The 18,826-nt window shown below is 43.1% G+C and overlaps 1 protein-coding gene across 8 annotated transcripts in view; it reads right to left on the bottom strand.

The window, feature by feature from the left end:
- Positions 1 to 18,826, bottom strand: part of ARHGAP32 (Rho GTPase activating protein 32) — a 368,515-nt gene that overhangs the window by 183,330 nt on the left and 166,359 nt on the right. For 5 of the 8 annotated variants that reach the window (XM_038753686.1, XM_038753688.1, XM_038753690.1 and 2 more), the window contains exons 3-5: positions 6,338 to 6,429; positions 5,703 to 5,744; positions 5,273 to 5,357 (exon numbers count right to left, since the gene is read on the bottom strand). In XM_038753686.1, the coding sequence (XP_038609614.1) occupies positions 5,273 to 5,357; positions 5,703 to 5,744; positions 6,338 to 6,429 (219 nt within the window). The remainder of the gene's footprint in view (positions 1 to 5,272; positions 5,358 to 5,702; positions 5,745 to 6,337; positions 6,430 to 18,826) is intronic. The other 3 variants (XM_038753689.1, XM_038753692.1, XM_038753693.1) reach the window with 1 other exon arrangement.

Here is an 18,826-nt window from a genome sequence, read left to right as displayed (position 1 = left end):
CTGAACCACCCCTCTTTGTAAATGAAGGCCAACTGGACTCTGAAGATGAATATCTTTCAAGCTCTGGGCAAATTTACAGCTCTTCACAGCAGCATGCCTATCAACATCATATTGACAAAGCCTTCCCAGTCCATTCTACCCCTTTCCTAGTGAAGGCACTTTTGGCCAACTACGGAGTGGGAGCCTAGTAAGGAGCCTGATCTAATTTGGAAAGGGTTGATAGTCAGCACATAGTTGAGCACCTCAACATGATTATTATTTGTGTGTCAAGCAAAGTTCTAAAAACTGGAGTAGATACAATCAGGATGGATCCAACCCCTGTACCACATAGGGCTCACGAAATATATATGGGGGGGTGGGGCAGGAGGGGCAGGCACTGAATCCCCATTTTACAGATTAGGAAACTGAGGCTCTGAGAAGCTAAGTGACTTGCCCAAGGTCACACAGCAGGCAACTGGCACATCTGGGATTAGAACCCAAGTCCTCTGACTCCCAGGCCCCCTTTCTTTCCACTAGACCACTCTGCTCCTCAATAAAATTGAATAATGTTGGACAGAAAAACAGAAAGACTTTAGAGAAGGCTTTAATGAGGATGTGTAGAGGTATCTGCCCACCCAAGTCATATTAGAATTAACTGACACTGCTCACCAGCAACCTGCCCCTGTAAAGCATTCCTATAAGTATTATGAGTTTCTAGCTTCGGACTCCTAAAAGGATCCAAAGCAACAGCAATATTAAAATGCTGCCCAAGGAGGTTGGATTTCCTGGCCAATGTCTCCAGAGGGGGTAGGGGGAGAAAAGGAATCTGCTTAGCACGTGTCAAAATAATCCAAAGCTGCTGAGTCAACATTCCTAGGCCGTTGGAGAATGTTTGGCTCGGTAAGTCTGCACTATCAAGGGCTCCTTGTTGGGAGGTAGTCCCCATCCCAAACAAAATGCCGGCAGTTTACACTTCACAACTTTCCTATTTCACAGCATTTAAGAACATTAAACTGGGTTGGACATTTCAGTGCAAAATTAAAAACGTAATGTGGCAGACTTGGATGACAAACATGGCAATAAGCTTAATAAAGCTCTCAGAATCCCAGCCCTCTAGCACAAGAGAACAAAATTAAACAAAAAGGCTCATTCCAAGTGGGAACCGGAAGATACTAAGTGCAAAGCACAGCACTGTGTATGTGGTGAGCATTTCAAATACTTCATGAAGATAATCAAGATGATCAAAAAAAAAAATGTGTTCTAGTTTTAGTTTTTGCAGCAGCAGTAAAACAGAACTGTGGATCCTGAATAAAAGCTGTTTTCACTCTCCTACATCACTGCATCATGTCAAAGAAGAAATGGATTAAATATCCAAGATTATTTCAATTGCATTCTTGAAGTACAGTGCTCTGCACAGAGTTAAGTGCTCAATAAATATGACTGACTTTTGCAGAACTCTATTTAACCACTTCCACAACTGCCTAAACAAACTGACTCAAAAGACAGTGTTCTTCGGGCATCACTCTGGTTACGAGTGGCCAACAATATATGCGACCCAGGGATATGTGCAAAGAGATGTGAGCAGAATGAAATTTTAGAAAAGTGATCTGAGCAACAGAGTTAAGTTTGGGTGGGGTATGGGAAAGACCTGAGATAGGGTCACTGGTGAAGAAGCTTATCCAGTTGTCTAACCAGGACCTGACAAGTGTCTCGGTGAGGGTCAAGGCTGTTTAGATGAAGGGGTTGGGGTGGGCTTGGGAATATTGTGAAGGACAAACCAGTAGGATTTAGCAAAAGACTGGATGGGACAATTGAAAGAGACTGAGGAGTCAAGTAAGATAACAAGATTGCTGACTTTGCAGATAGTGAGGATGGGGGTGTTGCCCACTGAGATGGAAAAGTTAGGTGGAAAGCTGGCTCATATGGTTTGTGATTTTCATAAAGTGACTTTCCCTCACCCAAGGCCTGGTATCACAAATGGAAATGAATACCCACAGAAGATCCATTATTATTTTATACGGAGAAAGCCATTTTGACTTAAGGCACAGAAAGTAGTACAGTAAGGCTTATTTCTAATTACTTGTTTCATCAACAGTTATACTTCCCTCTAGTGGTTTCAGCTGTCCTTGACCTAGAATGCAAAAATCAATTTGGGTTTACTTTATTTCAACAAGAGGAAGAACCAAAAGCTGAATCAAAAAACGGGGTCGGGGGGGGGGGGGGCAGTTTTACTTTCAAACCTCTACCAGGATCCAGGCTTTTCCTCCAGAGCTGTGAGACCCTGGCCAAACAAGACCACCCCGAGAGCCGGGCAGGCTGTCCTGCATGACCGGAAACCAGACGACAGATCAGACTTAATAATAATGATGGCATTTGTTAAGCACTTCCTACATGTCAAGCGCGGTTCTAAGGACTGGGGTAGGTACAAGCTACTCAGGTTGGACATAGTCCCTGTCCCACAAAGGGCTCATAGTCTTAGTCTCCATTTTACAGATGAAGCAACTGAGGCCCAGAGAAGTTAAGTGATTGCTCAAGGTCATACAGTGGACAAGTGGCAGAGTGGGATTAGAACTCAGGTCCTACTGACTCTCAGGCCCGTGCTCTACCTACTAGGCAATGCTGCTCAAAACAAGCTTCACCAGGGAAACTGACCGTCTAAAGGGGATCTCTGGGTCTGCACCCCCTAAACATAATTTTAAAAAGTGGAATCCCCTCTGGCCCCTGACCCCAGCTTCATCAGAGGTAAAACAGGCAATTTTTCTGGGGTCAGGATATCCTGGGAGTGAAACTCACCTACTCAGCATTCATGCTTTGTGAACTCGGGTCAAGGAGGATGCAGAGAACTTAGAAAATCGCTCTATTTAGCTGACTTTGCCATTGAATTTGTGTTTTAATTTAGCTCACAGGAGTCAGGCTCTATCTCAGGGATACCATAAAAATTAATAAAAATATTTCCAGAGTCATAAAGCCTCCAGCAGCAGGAGGGGAGAAGGATATAATAAACACACTGGTCTAGTCGGACTGGATAGCCAACCTCATAAAATGAACAATTGAGAAAATGGCTTGGGTTTCTACCAGGCACGTTTCTTCTTTAGCTGTCAATTTATTAAGGGAAGTAGCCCTGCCCTCCAGTCTATCAGTAGAATTTGACAATTTGTTACTCAATGCCAAGCCATCAATATTGAAGGCTCTTTTAGCTGCAGAGGCTGTCAACTGTATTTCACTTTGCCAGGGTGGCGGCATAACAATCCTGTTCACTGGGCATTCCACCTAGCCAAGTGCAACCTCCACGCTACTGTACCAGCCTTTATTTGAAGGACTTGTTTTAATTGCTTTGATTGGCTTCTGTTCTCTGGCCCTGTGCTTATTCTTTCATTTGCCATCAAGAAAGCCTCAACAGCAGCTACTATGGAACAAAAGGTCAGAGATGGCAAAGGCATATTTATTCAGAACATTAAAGCATCCAAGAAGCCTCATCCCCGTGTAAGTTGCATAGATGCTTTTCCCCGATACTTTGCAGCAGGGGTGGCTTAGTTAGGTGACTTAGTGGCTTAGTTATGCAGTTGACAGTAGCCGATGCATTTGCAAGATGTGACCCTTACCTGAGGCTCACCAATGCAAAGACCTCCATGTCGTAGTTTCCTCATCTGTGGGACAGATCAACCTGTGTCTGTGTCCAATCTGATCATCTTGTAGCTCAATAAATATAAATGATTGATCTACCCCAGTGATTGGCACATAGTAAGCACTTAAATACTGGCACTGTTATAGTAATAATAATAATAAAAACAACAATAAATTGTGCTGAGGTGGCTCTGCCTCGCTCCAGCCACTCCTCAGGATTCTCCCCTTCCCAGGGTTTACTGACCTACTGGCACAGGTGAAATCGCACAATCCTGTGCCCCATGTGTGGCTTAGTGTGGTGGGGTAACATTTCCCACATTGTTACACATTCTCACAATAATCACATACGGGAAGAGGTTCGGCCTCAAGCAGATGAAGGACGATAACCTGGGTTTAGATGAGAAGAAAATCTACAAGTAGAAAATACGTTGTTTCTGCCAAAATCCCTCAATCCAAAGAAAGAAGCATGCCTAGTTCCAAAAAGGCATGCTTGGACATGTGCGAATGATGAATTTGGTGACTTTTACAGGAGAAAGGGAGATGCCATCTATCTGTTCCTGATCCTCTGGCGGTTTGTTGGGAAAGCTTGACTAGATTTTTGTTTTTGTTTAATGGTATTTGTTAGGCACTTACTCTGTGCCACTATACTAAGCACTGGGGTAAATACAAGCTAACTGGGTTGGACACAGTCCATGTCTGACATGTGGCTCACAATCAATCCTCATTGTACAGATGAAGGAACCAAGGCCCAGAGAAGTGAAGTGACTTGCCCAAGGTCACAGAGCAGACAAGTGGCAGAGCTGGGATAAACCCAGGTCCTTCTGACTCGCAGGCCTGTGCTCTATCCACTAGACCATACTGCTTCTTAATTCAGTCAGTGCTCCTCAAAATACTACCTTTCATGTGACAGAAATGCTCTCCCTACTGTGTAATTTTTTTTCATTTTCAAAAATTGCCTCAAACCAAAACAAACTTTACCTTGGGGCAAAAGTTAAATATTGTAAATCTGACTACCATATGCTAAATTTTAGCTAGAAACCAATACACCACCACCAAAAATAGCCAACTAAACTTTGGTTTAATGATGATGCCCCAGTAAAGTAAATAATGAAGACTTGCTTGCTGCAGAGTGAAAAGGGAACAACTGTTTGCAGACATTCAATCAGTGATATTTACTGAGCACTTATTGTGTGCAGAGCCCTGTACTAACTGCTTGGGAAAGTACTATGTAACAGAGTGTGCAGACAGGTTGCCCATCCACAACAAACTTACATTCAGAAGGTGCAGTCCCTCCCTCTGATGCTCCACTGGGTCACTTAGGAGTAGGACACATTACTCTCTGCACTCAAAACCTTGGACATCTCCTGTGTAACTCACAACTGCCAATGTAGTGTGGTACCAAGTGCAGCAACTTAACCTGGGAGGGGGGATGTGTGGTCTTCAAGACAAGATGAGCTGTTATATTTCTGAAACGTGTAGTGACTGGCATTTCTTGGAGTTTCCAGTGGAAATGGGAGTCACCTGTCCTTATCATGAAATATCACACTGACCAACTTTTCCCAAATAAAAATAAAACTTCAATAAAATGTTGTGGCCCCCGAGGGAAGGCCAGCATTTCCAACATCTGATCTTGAGACTGTGGGAGATGGCTTTGAAAGCTGAGACTCACCTGGATGCTGCCAAACTCCACATTCTCGTAGTGAAAGTGAGCACACTCTGCCATCTTTGGAAAGTGGCCCTTCGTGAAGGACAACCTGTAGCACACAGAAAGAAGCAAATGAGAACTGAGTTGGTGGTCTGAGAGTCTCAACTACAGCTATGGTTAGTGGATGAAGGGGACATTTTCTGAAGGTGGTGCGTGCACACAGACACACACACACTCTGCTCACATGGAACATTAAAGCAGAAGGAAGTCTGATTTTGGCCCAAGGGGCAGATCAGTGAGAAAATGGCAGCACTGCAAGCCACCTGAGGGAGCTAAAATGCAAACAATGCTCTGAGAAACATCTCTTTCCCAAGGGCCACAGAAACTCATTTCCAAATGGGTAGCCACTAAAAGCTGAAATGACCAAACCAGGTACATGAATGCGGATTTTTACCTGTGAACGTTGTCGCAGCCCAGCAGGCCTGGATTGGTGGATCTGAGAGTGCAGAACAAACATTTTTATCCTTTCACTTTCCTACTTCTTGGAGCTGAGGCATCATTACTGCACTCGCTTTCAAGGCAGAGAAGCAACTCTACCACACAGTCCTTTTGGCAAAGCCAATATAAAAGTTCTCTAGATGGTTCAGCTTGTGAGGTGATGAGTGACTGAGAATCTCTCGCTTCCTAGAGTTCAAGCTGAGCCCTAGGGCTATCTGACTGTTAGTCCTTGACTGTAAGAAGGGCTTGATTTTTCTAACAGCCATCAGACCAGGACTGAAGAGTCCTCAAAATGAACTTGTGTGGTTCAAAAATCAAGTTGTTTTTTTTTTTTACACAGACTGTTAAGGAACATATACCTCAAAGACAGAAAGCTCAGCTTCATTCTGAGCTGAAGAGGGCATGCCTTTAAACCTACTCTATGACCTGCTGCTTTGTCAGTCAAATACCCATCTACAGACTTATTCCCTTCACACTAGTCCAGCTACCCAGCAAATGAGAGTTGAGCTTCAAGAAGGTTTGAAAGCAACGATAAAAAGAAATCAATCTCTTTAAGTTGGCTTCAAAGCTCACAGTAAAATGACTACTCACTTTTTTACATGTTTGACCTTCATGCTGGCTGTACTGCCACACGTCTTAAGTGGCAGCTCTCCGGGAATCTCGGGGACATCTGCTCCTCTTGCCTGCAGGGGAAAAGCCAAAACAAGGAGAGAGTTGTTCAGTGCCACTGTTCTGAGAACATTACCTCGTAAAAATGAAAAAGGCTAAGGGGGATGTTCTGTTGAGAAGGTGGGCAGGAGCCAGGTTGCCTGGCAAGGCCTCCCAACTCTCCTTGAAGTCTACTGGAACCAAGCCTGCCCCCTCCCAACAAAGTCCACCGAAACCAAGCCTGCCCCCTCCCAACAAAGTCCACCGAAACCAAGCCTGGCCCTGTCACTCAAAGTCCATCAGAACCAAGCCTGTCTTCACAAGGACTACAACATTAGAAAGACTGTGGTGGTTGGCCTGGACTGAACCCCTGAGGTCTCAAAAACTGCCCCATCCAGTGTGGCTGAGCTGCTGTCATTTTTTAATTGTAAGATTTTCTAATCAATTGCAGCTTCTTATTGTGTTGGATAGGCTTCCACCCTCCCTGACTTAGACTGTGCATCCCATGTGGACAGGGATTGACTTTCAACTGCCCCAGTGCTGAGTAAATATAAGTAATGAATATAACTAATTAATATAAATACAAGTAAATAAATATAAGTAATAACAGTAACAGCAGCAATGCTAGAGTCTAACAGAGAATAAGCTTTCATTCTTCCACCACCTGGAATCACTCAATGGTATTTACTGAGTGCTTACTACATGGACAGTGCTATACTAAGCACTTGTGAGAGTATGATACAACAGAAATAGAAGACATGTTCCCTGCCCATAATGACCTTACAGTCTAGAGGGGGAGAGAAGCATTAACATAAGTAATTTATAATATATGAATTAATGATATGTACATAAGTGCTGTGGGTTTGGGGTGAATATTTAAATGTTCAAAGGTCACAGATCCAAGTGCACAGATGACACAGACGAGAGGGTGAGCTGGGGAAAAGAGGGCTTAATCAGGAAAAAAACTCTTGGAGACAATGCGACCTTAATAATGCTTTGAAGGTGGAGAGAGTGGTGGTCCAGCATATATACAGGGGGAGCGAGTTCCAGGCTAGGGTGAGGACATGGAAAAGGGGTCAGTGGTGAGATAGATGAGACTGGGGCACAATGAGTAAGCTGGCACCAGAGGAGTGGTGTGTACAGGCTGGGCTGTAGTATGGGATCAATGAGGCTTGGTAGGGCAGAGCAAGTTGACTGAGTGCTTTAAAGCCAATGGTAAGGAGTTTCTGTTCAATGCACATTAACCAAAGCCTCATCCTCTAAGAACTGCATGGGAAAAATATTCCTATGGCAACCAATATGTTCATCTTTGCACAAGGGGGATGGGAAGGCCTTCAAATATGCTTCATGTGCCTTCCCAAATACTTTACTTATGACGAGGGAGTAGTAACTTTACACTCTGGGATAATGGCACACAATATCATTATCTGAGCAGAGGGACAGAAAGACTCATGAAGTATATTTGAATGAAATTGGCTCTGGGCTACTGGACCCATACTACAACACGCTTCTAGATCTTTTTTTTGTGTGTGTGGCTGGAGGGCAAGGAACAACAGGAAGTTTTCATTTCATAAAAGAAAAAAAACTTCTTACAGAAGCTAAATGAGAAGCCGAAGGAGCATTGCCTAATGGGTACAGCACGGACCTGGGAGTCAGAAGGACCTGGGTTCTAATCCTGCTCTGCCACTTGTCTGCTGTGTGGCCTTGAACAAGTCACATCACTTCTCTGGGCCCCAATTACATCATCTGTAAAATGGGGATTAAGAATGTGATTTCCACGTGGGACCTGATTACCTTGCATCTACCCTGGAGCTTAGAACTGTGCCTTGCACACAGTAAGGGCATAACGAATGCTATAATAAAATAAAACAAAATGAAAAATACCCAGGAAATAGCTTTTGTACTTCCGGGCACTGCAGTGAAATAACCAAAGAAATAGCTTTTGTACTTCCGGGCAGTGCAGTAAATAACCAAAGATCAAAAAGCACTTAACTTCTCAAAAAAAAATGTATCCAAGAAACCAGATTTATGTTGTACTACTTACACAATTCCTGCTATAACAATTTTAACTTGAAACTCAAAAGTTCTTCTAAATGTGAGTGACCTATTTTAACTATTCATGTAACTTAAAAATCAAAGCTGGAGAGATTTGTAAGATTGCCAGAACTCTTGGAAAGGCATTCCTAATACATTGCTGAATATTTTTATTGTACAAGTGACAGATGACACAAATGTCACATATTGGAAGTTTTGCTTGAGAAGGGGAAACACATCAGAATTTCCCCAACTCAATCAACTCTCCTTTCTACCTAACCTTGCCAATCTCCTACTGCAACCCAACCTGCACACCACTCCTTTAACAAAACCACCACTTCAGTCTCATCTAATCTCACGACCCACCTGTTGTCTACATCCTCCCTAGGGCTGGAACTCTCTCCACAACTCTCCATACTTCCGAAACTCTCCTAAAATCACATTTCCTCCAAAAGGCCTTTCCAGAACAAGGCTTTTATTTCCCCTATCCATCTTCCCCTCTGCACTGACTAGGAACTTGGCTCTGAACCCCTTAGGCACTTTGATACTCACCCAAACCCACAATACTTAGGTACATATCCTCATACTCTACTATTTCCCCTATCCTTAATCTACTTTGTCTCCCCAACAGACTGTAAACTCCTGGGCGGGGATCACATCTACCAATTCTGTTGATTTCCATGTTTCCAAGAGCTTAATGCAGTGCTCTCTAAACAGTAAGTACTCAGTAAATACCACCAACTGATTGATGGTCCAAGTGCTACAACTAAACACTGGTCGATAGAAGCCTGAAAAACCTGATTGGGTTTACCTACGTCTCTTGGAGAACAAAAAAGGAACACAGGGCTTCTGTCTACCCCAGTAAAGCTATATTACAACAGACAAAGCTTTGATGCTCGTAGATGGTCTAGTGCAGGAATCCTGCTAGCTGTTGGACAGAGAACAAGTCTGATTACCTTGTATTTGGTCCAGCGCTTAGTACACTGTTTAGCAGTATAAGAGCTTAACAAATACCACAGTTGTTTTTTTAATGGTATTAGTTAAGCACTTTCTATGTAGTCAGCCAGTCAATGGCATTTACTGAGTGCTTACTATGTGCAGAGCACTGTACTATGTGCTTGGGAGAGTACAACACAACAATATAACAGACACAATTCCTGCCCGAATCAAGCGTACACCAAGTACTGTACTAAACAATGGGGTAGATAGAAGATAATCAGTTCAGATATAGTTCCAGTCCCACCAGGACTCAGTATGAAGGAGTAGGACTTAATTCCCATTTTAAAGATGAGGTAACTGAGACACTGATAAGTTTAGCAACTTACCCATGGTCACCCAGCAGAGAAGTGACAGATCCAGGATTAGAATTTAGGTCCTCTGCCTGCCAGGCCCACGCTCTTTCCACTAGGTGATGCTGCTTAATATTAACATGGACAGCAAAGACCTTAGGGTTGTCAAGGTGCCTTCTCCGGGGAACCACCTGTTGGCTAAAGGGCAGTCGCACCACAATGGCACATTGTTATACTCACTTGGCCTTAAATGAGTTCTGTACGTACGATGTTTGCATGCCCTCCACAGTGTGCCACATCCCTGCCTACTCATTCGCTGGACCCACTACTCTGGCAGAAACACCGACCGGAATGAGAGGGAATGAGTGTGTATATGCTGCCACCATGGAAACCCAGGCACTCATCAATTCCGCTGGGCACGTGTTCAGTCCCACAGACTACGGAACTGGACTGAAGCGTACCCCTTATGGATGATAGTAGCCTGCCCGGGCTCCAGGAACCCGTTGGTGATGGCCCTGCCTTGCCTTTTGATAAAATATAGCTCGTATGTGACACTTATTGGATAGTTTAAAGCCTCAGAAGACTTCCCTTGGATAACACCACCACACAGCCATAGAAAAAGTTGGATACTGCATCTTCTCTGAGGAGCTGTAGTATGGTCTAAAGGTTCATGTCATGTGTGTGTCTTGCTCTGTTCATCACCACAGGACAAACTGGCTTCCTTCATTTCAATCAATCAATGTCATCTCTTGAGTGCTTACTCTGAGCAGAGCACCGTACTAATCAATCATTGGTATTTATTGATTACTTACTATGCACAGAGCACTGTACTAAACGTTTGGGAGAGTATAACAGAATTAGCAGACATGTTCCCTGCCCATAATGAGTTTACAGTCTAGAGGGGGAGACAGACATTAATATGAACAGTTTATAATATATTAATATATGTACATAAGTGATGTGGGATTAGGGATGGGATGTATATGACTTGTCCTAAAATCACTGATCCACGTGCACAGATGATACAGAAGGGAGAGTAAGCTGGGGAAAAGAAGGCTTAATCAGGAAAGGCCTCTTGGAAAAGATGTTACTTTAATAACGCTTTGAAGGTGGGGAGAGTGGTAGTCTGCCATTTACGGAGGAGAAGGGGATTCTAAACTAGAGGATACGGGAAAACAGCAGGCTGCGAAATAGATGAGATGGGAGCACAGTGAGTAAACTGGCACTAGGGGAGTGCATAGATTTGGGATAGCGGAAATGGGTGGGATAGCGGAAATGGAAGAATATTTACATAAGTAATGTGGAGCTGGAGTATTTTATGGTATTAGTTAAGAACTTACTATGTGACAAGCACGATACTAAGTACAAGATCATCAGGTTGGACACAGTCCACGTCTCACATGGGGCTCAAAGTGTTCATTCCTATTTTACAGATAAGGTCACTGAGACATAGAGAAGTGATTTAATAATAATAATAATAATAATAATAATAGCATTTATTAAGCGCTTACTGTGTGCAACGCACCGTTCTAAGTGCTGGGGAGGTTACAAGGTTATCAGGTTGCCCCACAGGGGCTCACAGTCTTCATCCCCATTTTACAGATGAGGGAACTGAGGCCCAGAGAAGTGAAGTGACTTGCCCAAAGTCACACAGCTGGCAATGACTGTATAGTCTAGAGGGGGTGGGTAGACCTTAATAGAAATAAATTACAGATATGTATAGAAGTGGTGTCAGGGCTGAGGGAGAGGTGAATAAAGGATGCAAATTCAAGTGTAAAAGTGACAAAGAAGGGAGTGGGAGAAGAGGAAATTAGGGCTTATTTGGGGAAAGCCTGTTGGAGGAGATGTGTTTTTAGACAGGCTTTGAAGATGGGGAGAATGATCGCCTGTTGGACATGAAGAGGGACGGCATTTCATGTCAGAAGCAGGACATGGGCAAGAGGTCAGCTATGAGATAAATGAGACTGGGGAACACTGAGTAGGTTGGCATTAGAGGAGTGAAGAGTTTGTGCTGGGTTGTAGTAGGAAATCAGTGAGCTAAGGTAGAAGGGGGTATGGTGATTGAGTGATTTAAAGTCAATAGAGAGGAGTTTCTGTTTGATGCAGAGGTAGATGGGCACCCACTGGAGGTTCTTGAGGAGTGGTGAGAACACTGATAATGTTCTTTACAGAAAAATGATCCACACAGCAGAGTGAAGTATGACCTGGAGTGGGGAGAGACAGGAGGCATGGAGGGCAGCAAAGAGGTTGATGCAGTAATCAAGGAGGGATAGGCTAAATCCTGGGATTAACATGGAAGCAGTTTGGATGGAGAAGAAAGGGTAGATTTTAGCAATGTTGTGAAAGTTGAACCAAGAGGATCTGGTGACAGGTTGAATACATGGGGTGAATGAGAGAAATGAGTCAAGGATAACGCCAAGGTTAGAGGCTGATCTTAAAAAAGTCAGCTGCTGGCGGCAAAAAGGCTTCTTTGGTTTTTCAAGCCAAATGAATGGATGATTTGCAAGAAGGGAATACTAGCAATTTGGAACAACAGCACTTGCATCCCTGTGAAGATTGATTAGCTACTCCATTGTTCTCCCCCACCTATAACAGCCAAGATAGCACAAAACAAAAATATGTTTTTGGGGAGTCAGAGGTTGTGGGTTCTAACCCTGGCTCTGCCACTTATCAGCAATGTGACTATGGGAAAGTCACTTAATTTATCTGTGCCTCAGTTACCTCATCTGTAAAATGGGGATTAAGACTGTGAGCCAAATGTGGGACAATCTGATTACCTTGTATCTACCCCAGTGCTTATAACAGTGCTTGGCACACAGTAAGCACTTAACAGGTACCATCATCATTATTATTTTGATTATCTTTGACTCATTTTCACCCACATGAGATTTGCCCACATCAATACAGGTGGCCTTTTCATTGCCAAATTACCAACTCAATTCGTTAATAATTGGGGGCTTACGTGCTTCTCTCCATAAATGTATTGAAAAACTGCTCTGGAACAGTTGAAATCTTTCCCAAAAACATGAACCGGCATGCCTTCATGTTTGCTAGTTCTCAGAGTCCATTTCACATGAATCATTTTTCTGTTGAAGTCTTCTAACTGTGGATCTAATAGGCTTGTTACACTACATCCATTTGCTCCGATTTTTATGTTCTGCCATCATTGCTGTTTCCAATTAGAGCAGCCAACCTTGATGAACATAGTAGGAAGCCTTGATCAATTTTTTTTTAAAAAAATGCTTTTGCTAAGCCAGAGTACAATCCCTTTTTTATTATTATTTAATCCATTCATTCATAGGAGCAGCAGTCATCAGCAATAACAGCAGCAATAGTGGTAACAACATGAGTGCCTTCTGGGTTTAACAGCACTGAATTAAGGGTTTGGAGTCAAACAACGGAAATAAAACACAGTTTCTGTCTTCATGAGGTGGGCAGAGAATATAGCTGCTACCTCTCTTGTACTGTACTCTCTCAAGTGCTTAATACAGTGCTCTGCATTCCGGAATAGTAACAACAATGGTATTTGTTAAGCGCTTACTATATGCCAGGATACAATATAATCGGGTTGAACACAGTCCTCAACCCACATGGGACTGCAGTCTTAACCCCCATTTCACAGATGAGAAAACTGAGGCACAGAGAGGTTAAATGGCTTACCCAAGGTCACACTGCTGACAAGTGGCAGAGCCAGAATTAGCAGCCAGGTCCTCTGACTCCCAGGCCTGTATTCTTTCCACTAGGCTACACTGCTTCTCAATAAATACTATTGATTGATGCAGAGAGTTTACAGTATGTGTGTGTGGGGGGATAAGACAAACAGATGCCAATTACAATAAAAATAAATAATAATTTAGAAACTTGTTAGGCACTTACTATGTGCCAAGCACTGTTCTACAGTGCTAGGGTAGACACAAAATAATCAGGCTGGACCCAGTCTCTATCCCACGGAGGGCTCACAGTGTTAATCTCCATTTTACATATGAGGTCATTGAGGCACGGAGAAATTAAGTCAAGTGCATTTATTGAGTGCTTGCTGTGTGTGGATCACTGTACTAAGCGCTTGGAAGAGTACAACATAACAGATACATTCCCTGCCCATAATGAGCTTACTTGACTTACCGAAGGTCACACAGCAGACAAGTGGCAAAGCCGGGATCAGAACCCAGGCCCTACTAACTCCCAAGCCCATATTCTATCCAGTAGGCCATGCTGTTTCAAAGAAAAGCTGTAAAGATTCCCCAGCACTACGATTCAACAGCATTTTCTCAAGAAATAGTGCTGTCATGGGGATCCTGTATTAGGTATGAGTGCTTAAGGGGGCTGAAATGACACCTTGATCAGAAACTCTGATAACCAAGTGTATCCTCTAGACTGTAAGCTTGTTGTGGGCAGGGAATGTGTCTATTTATTGTTATATTGTACTCTCACAAGCACTTAGTACAGTGCTCTGCACACAGTAAGTGCTTAATAAATGCGACAGATGTATTCTTCCATGCACTTAGTACAGTGCTCTGCATGTAGTAAGCACTCAATAAATACCATTGATTGATATCTTATTTGGTTTGTGGTTCTAGAGCCCAGTCATCTATCTGTAGGAGCTCCTGCAGGACTGATTCGTGCAAGTTTAACTGATACCAAAGACTGAAGTTGAAAGAGTTTCTCAGGGAACCAGGATCATATTTTGGGCCCTGCTTTCAGCTCCTTTGTTCCTTCCTGAAGCCTGGCTGAACAGGATTGGACCTCACAGATGGCACTGCTTTACTTCACTGTCTGGGGCCAAGACCCCTCCGATTCTAATGCGGACTGCCAGACTGTCGTTGGAGTAGTTTTAGTACAAGTACTCAGAACGCTGTTCCGCACACAGTAAGTGCTCGATAAATACAATCGAATGAACTAATTAATTTGCAATCTTGGTCCACTGAGCACTTTCCACAGTCAGAGACACCAGATCTGTGTGAAAAGCAGCGTGAACTAGTGGGAAGAGCATGGGCCTGGGAATCCACAGAACCTGGGTTCTAATCCTGGCTCCTCCACTTGTCTGCTGGATGACCTAGTGCACTTCTCTGGGCCTCAATTACCTCATTGGTAAAATGAGAATCGAGCCTGTGAACTTCTCTGGGACATGGACTGTGCCCACCCTGATTATCATGAATCTACCCCAGCTCCCATTATGGCATCTGGCACATAGCACTTAACAAATACCACTAAAAAATAAATAATGCCAATAGCATTAAAATGTTTTTTCTGTAAAAGTGCTTTGATGTTGTTTCCTGCATTTCTCCTAACTCTGAAATGCAGCAAAACTCCAGGGTGATCCCTGGAAGGGCAGAATATACAAGGTCCTTCACGAGTCAGCCCAAAAGGTTAGAATCTTGCAGAAGCAGTAAAATCAATCCCACAAGAGTTTCCACAATTATCACTTTCCCCTTTCTTCTTGAAGAGCCTTGCACCTCTTCAGTCTTCACAAGCTGCCCATTTACCACAGATGGCTTGTTAGCTCCATTCTGCAGAGCCCAACTTAGACTTCCATTAAGCATCTTTGTTGTGAGGGTTGGGAGGATATGCAAAATGCTTGAGTTTTCTACAAGGAGCGCCTTCATCTCAGAGTGGCTCTCACCGTCTAGTCATAGAGGCTGTCTCAGAAGAGTGGGTTGCAGGATTAAAGGGATTTTGTGCCTGACAGAAGGGGAGTTCCAGAGTCCAAGGTGGAACAGTACTACTGCTTGATTTGGGGGGGGTGGGGAGGGGTAAATCCCTAATCCACCAGATCTGGGGGGTCAGGAGTGGTGTCCCGAAAATCACTAAATGGGGTTGAAGTTGCGTAGGTACAGCTGGGGGCAGATGATTAGGGGCAAGGGTAATGAAAGCGGAAAGCGATTAGGGGCAAGGGTAACGACAGAGGAAAGAAGTATTTCACAATGAAATGTTCAGTACAACAACATTTGTCATCAATAATTTGTGTTCAAATGCTGATATCTGTACAAAAATAAATACTGAAAAACTGACAACCGATTAAGAGAAAAGTTTTAACCACACATCTAAAAGAGCCTATAAATAGATCACAAAGGAATGTAAAATTGAACGTTCAGACATTAAATGTTAGAGGCATCCTTAGAAACCCAGTTTCTTACCCTGTGGCAAATATTCCAGGGATTTTTCCACTCTACAAAAATCGAGAAATCTTATTTTAAAAGCAGAAAGTTTACTATGAATTCAAGTTTCAACAGTGAAAACTTTATTATTTTTAATTCAAAATAGTACAGTTTTAAAAAGGTTATTTTAAAAAATCAGCCAATCCTCACACTTCTGTGGGTCTTATTTTATTACTCCTCTTAAAACCCACAAAACTGAGGCTCAGATGTCTATTGACTACAACCTTCTCCTCGTTGACTGCCCTTCACTACTGAAACCTCCAGTAAGTATTATTGCATTCTTTAGATTGATGAACAGGGCTTTCCACACAGTGTGGAGGTAATTAAATTTCATAATATTTAAAACCTAGCAAAGTTCTACTGAATTAATAAAAATGATCTGCCAGGGTCTGCAATTACAGTTGCCCAAGAGTAATATAAGCAACATGCCGCATCCTGGTTGGGGTAATCTGATTGACGGCAAGGCTTATGTGAAGATGAAATGGCTCTGACTGCTTCTGATGATGCCTCTGCAAGTTCCCAAAAAGTGATTGTGTTTCTAAGAAATCTATGGGAAAGGCTGCAGTAGGATGCATATAATCAAAAAAGCGATAATAAGGAATGCTAATGCTGCTCCTTTTAAAACCTAGCCTTAATAATACTGATAATTGTGGAATCTGTTAAGCACTTATGTACCAAGTACTGAACTAAGCAATGGGGTAGACAGAAGATAATCATGTCCACACGGGGCTCACAGTCTAAGTAGGAAGGAGAACAGGTACTCAAATCCCATTTTGTAGATGGGAGAGCTTAGGCACAGAGTGACTTGCCCAAGGTCACACAGCAGACAAGTGGTGGAGTTGGGATAGAATCATGTCCTCTGACTCCCAGGCCTGTGCTCTATCCACCTGGCCTCACTGCTTCCCCTGTTTGTCATCAATGGAATTTACTGCGTGCCTACGGAGGGCAGCGCACAGTATGGAGAGTTTGGGGGAGTACAGAAGAAGCGAAACATTTCCCCAACCCTCGGAAAGTATACATTCTAATGGAGGAGACAGAGAGAATTCTGTTTTTCACAAATAGGGGAACAGGAGAGAGAAAAAGGATTCCACAGACAGAAGAATGACTATGCCAGAATGAAATAGCTGAATAAATATTGAATTTCTATAGCGTTTGTTCCTAGTCCTCTGCACTCTCTCTGCTGCACTCAAAGAAACCCACACGTGCCACTGCCCAATGAAAAATGTGAAATATTAAGAAGCAGCATGGCCTAGTGGAAAGATCATGGGCCTGAGAGTTAGAGGACTTGAGTTCTAATCCCAGTTCCACCACCTGTCTGCTGGGTGACCTTGGACAAGTCACTTAACTTCTCTGTGCCTCAGTTACCTCATGTGTAAAATGGGGATTAAGACTGTGAGTCCCATGTATGACATGGACTGTGTCCAACCCAATTAGCTTGTAGCTACCCCAGGGCTTAGTACAGTGCCTGGCACAAAGTGAGAGTTAATAAATGTCCTTTAAAAAATGTAGGTCACTTCAATTCCTCGGCTCCCTCAAGGGTTAGGTTGAAGAGTTCTGCATTTGTGACTCTGCTACCTTTGAATTCAACTGGTAGACATTCGTGAGAAGGAACTCTTGACAGAGAATCTCAAGCCTTGGGATGTTTTTTTCTGAGATTGATCATTGAGCCCTACGCTTAAACAAGGCCAGACACTTGGAAACCTCTATTTAAAAAAAAATGGTTTTTAAGCACTCACTATGTGCCAGACACTGTATTATGCACTGGGGAAGACACAAGCTAATCAGCTAAACTCCCTGTCCCACATGGGGCTCACAGTTTTAATCCCCATTTTACAGACGAGGTAACAGACAAAGACGAAGTGAAGTGACTTTCCCAAGGCCATACAGCAGACAAGTGATGGAGCTGGGTCCTTCAGGTTCCCAGGCCCGTGCTCTATCCACTAAGCCATGCTGCTTCTCCTCTCTTCATAAGGACCTCCGGAGGATCAAACTCCACAGTCATCTGCTTTATCCAATCCTGTCATTTCCGATGAACTATTAGACAAGGTGTCTTCGATCACAAGGATACCAAAAAAAAGCTATTTGCTATTTCTCATATTTAAAGAGCTGACAGCTCTGCTCAAATCATTTAGACTCTATGAAATAAATTGAGAGCTACATTTTACAATATAGTTTCATAATGACAAGATTAAATGTGTCAAATTTTTACTTGTCAGTCAATCGTATTTATTGATCCCATACTGTGTGCAGAGCACTGTACTAAGCGTTTGGGAGAATACAATATAACTACAGACACGTTCCCGACCCACAACGAGCTTACAGTCTAGAGTGGGAGACAGACATTAATATAAATAAATTGCAGCTATAATATTACTTGGTCCTAGCAGATTTACTTTTCCAGGTTGACCTGGTTTTACCTCTCCAGTAGCTGCACAATTCCAGATGCACATGACTGCTGCCCTGCTTTCAATATGTTCAGGTCAATGATCACTCACAATCCTATAAAACATGTGCAGTGAGTAACTGTATCATCTAATTCCTAACTTCTACTCCAAAGACAGTTAAAAAGTGAAAAGAGTTTCAGCCTTCTGCACATGGAAAAAACAGGTACCATGATGAGTAACACCAACACTCTCAAGTTCTGTCGGCAAGTTGGTGGCAAAGCTGGGGCCCCGGGAAAAAAAAATCAATTCCAATTTCTGGGCTCATCCTAAAATGGAGGAATCATCCTTAAAGGCCTCGAGGGAATGCCTCTAGACTCTGATAATGAGGCCACAAACTGGGCCAGAGGATGGTAAAGGCCTGCCCCAGTGCCCTGATGTTTCCATGTCTGTCAGAGAAAAATTGGTTTTACTGAAATCTTGTTAATTTTAGCCAGCTTTTAAAATAGCTCGGCTCTTTAATTCTTATCACCAACAGGCTTCAATAGCTTCTCCAGTAAACAGGCATTCCAA

Source organism: Tachyglossus aculeatus, chromosome 11, assembly GCF_015852505.1.
Source record: "Tachyglossus aculeatus isolate mTacAcu1 chromosome 11, mTacAcu1.pri, whole genome shotgun sequence".
NCBI classification, from domain to species: Eukaryota; Metazoa; Chordata; class Mammalia; order Monotremata; family Tachyglossidae; genus Tachyglossus; species Tachyglossus aculeatus.
The sequence above is the reverse complement of the archived record's forward strand: the minus strand, read 5'-3'. Positions and strand labels throughout refer to the sequence as shown.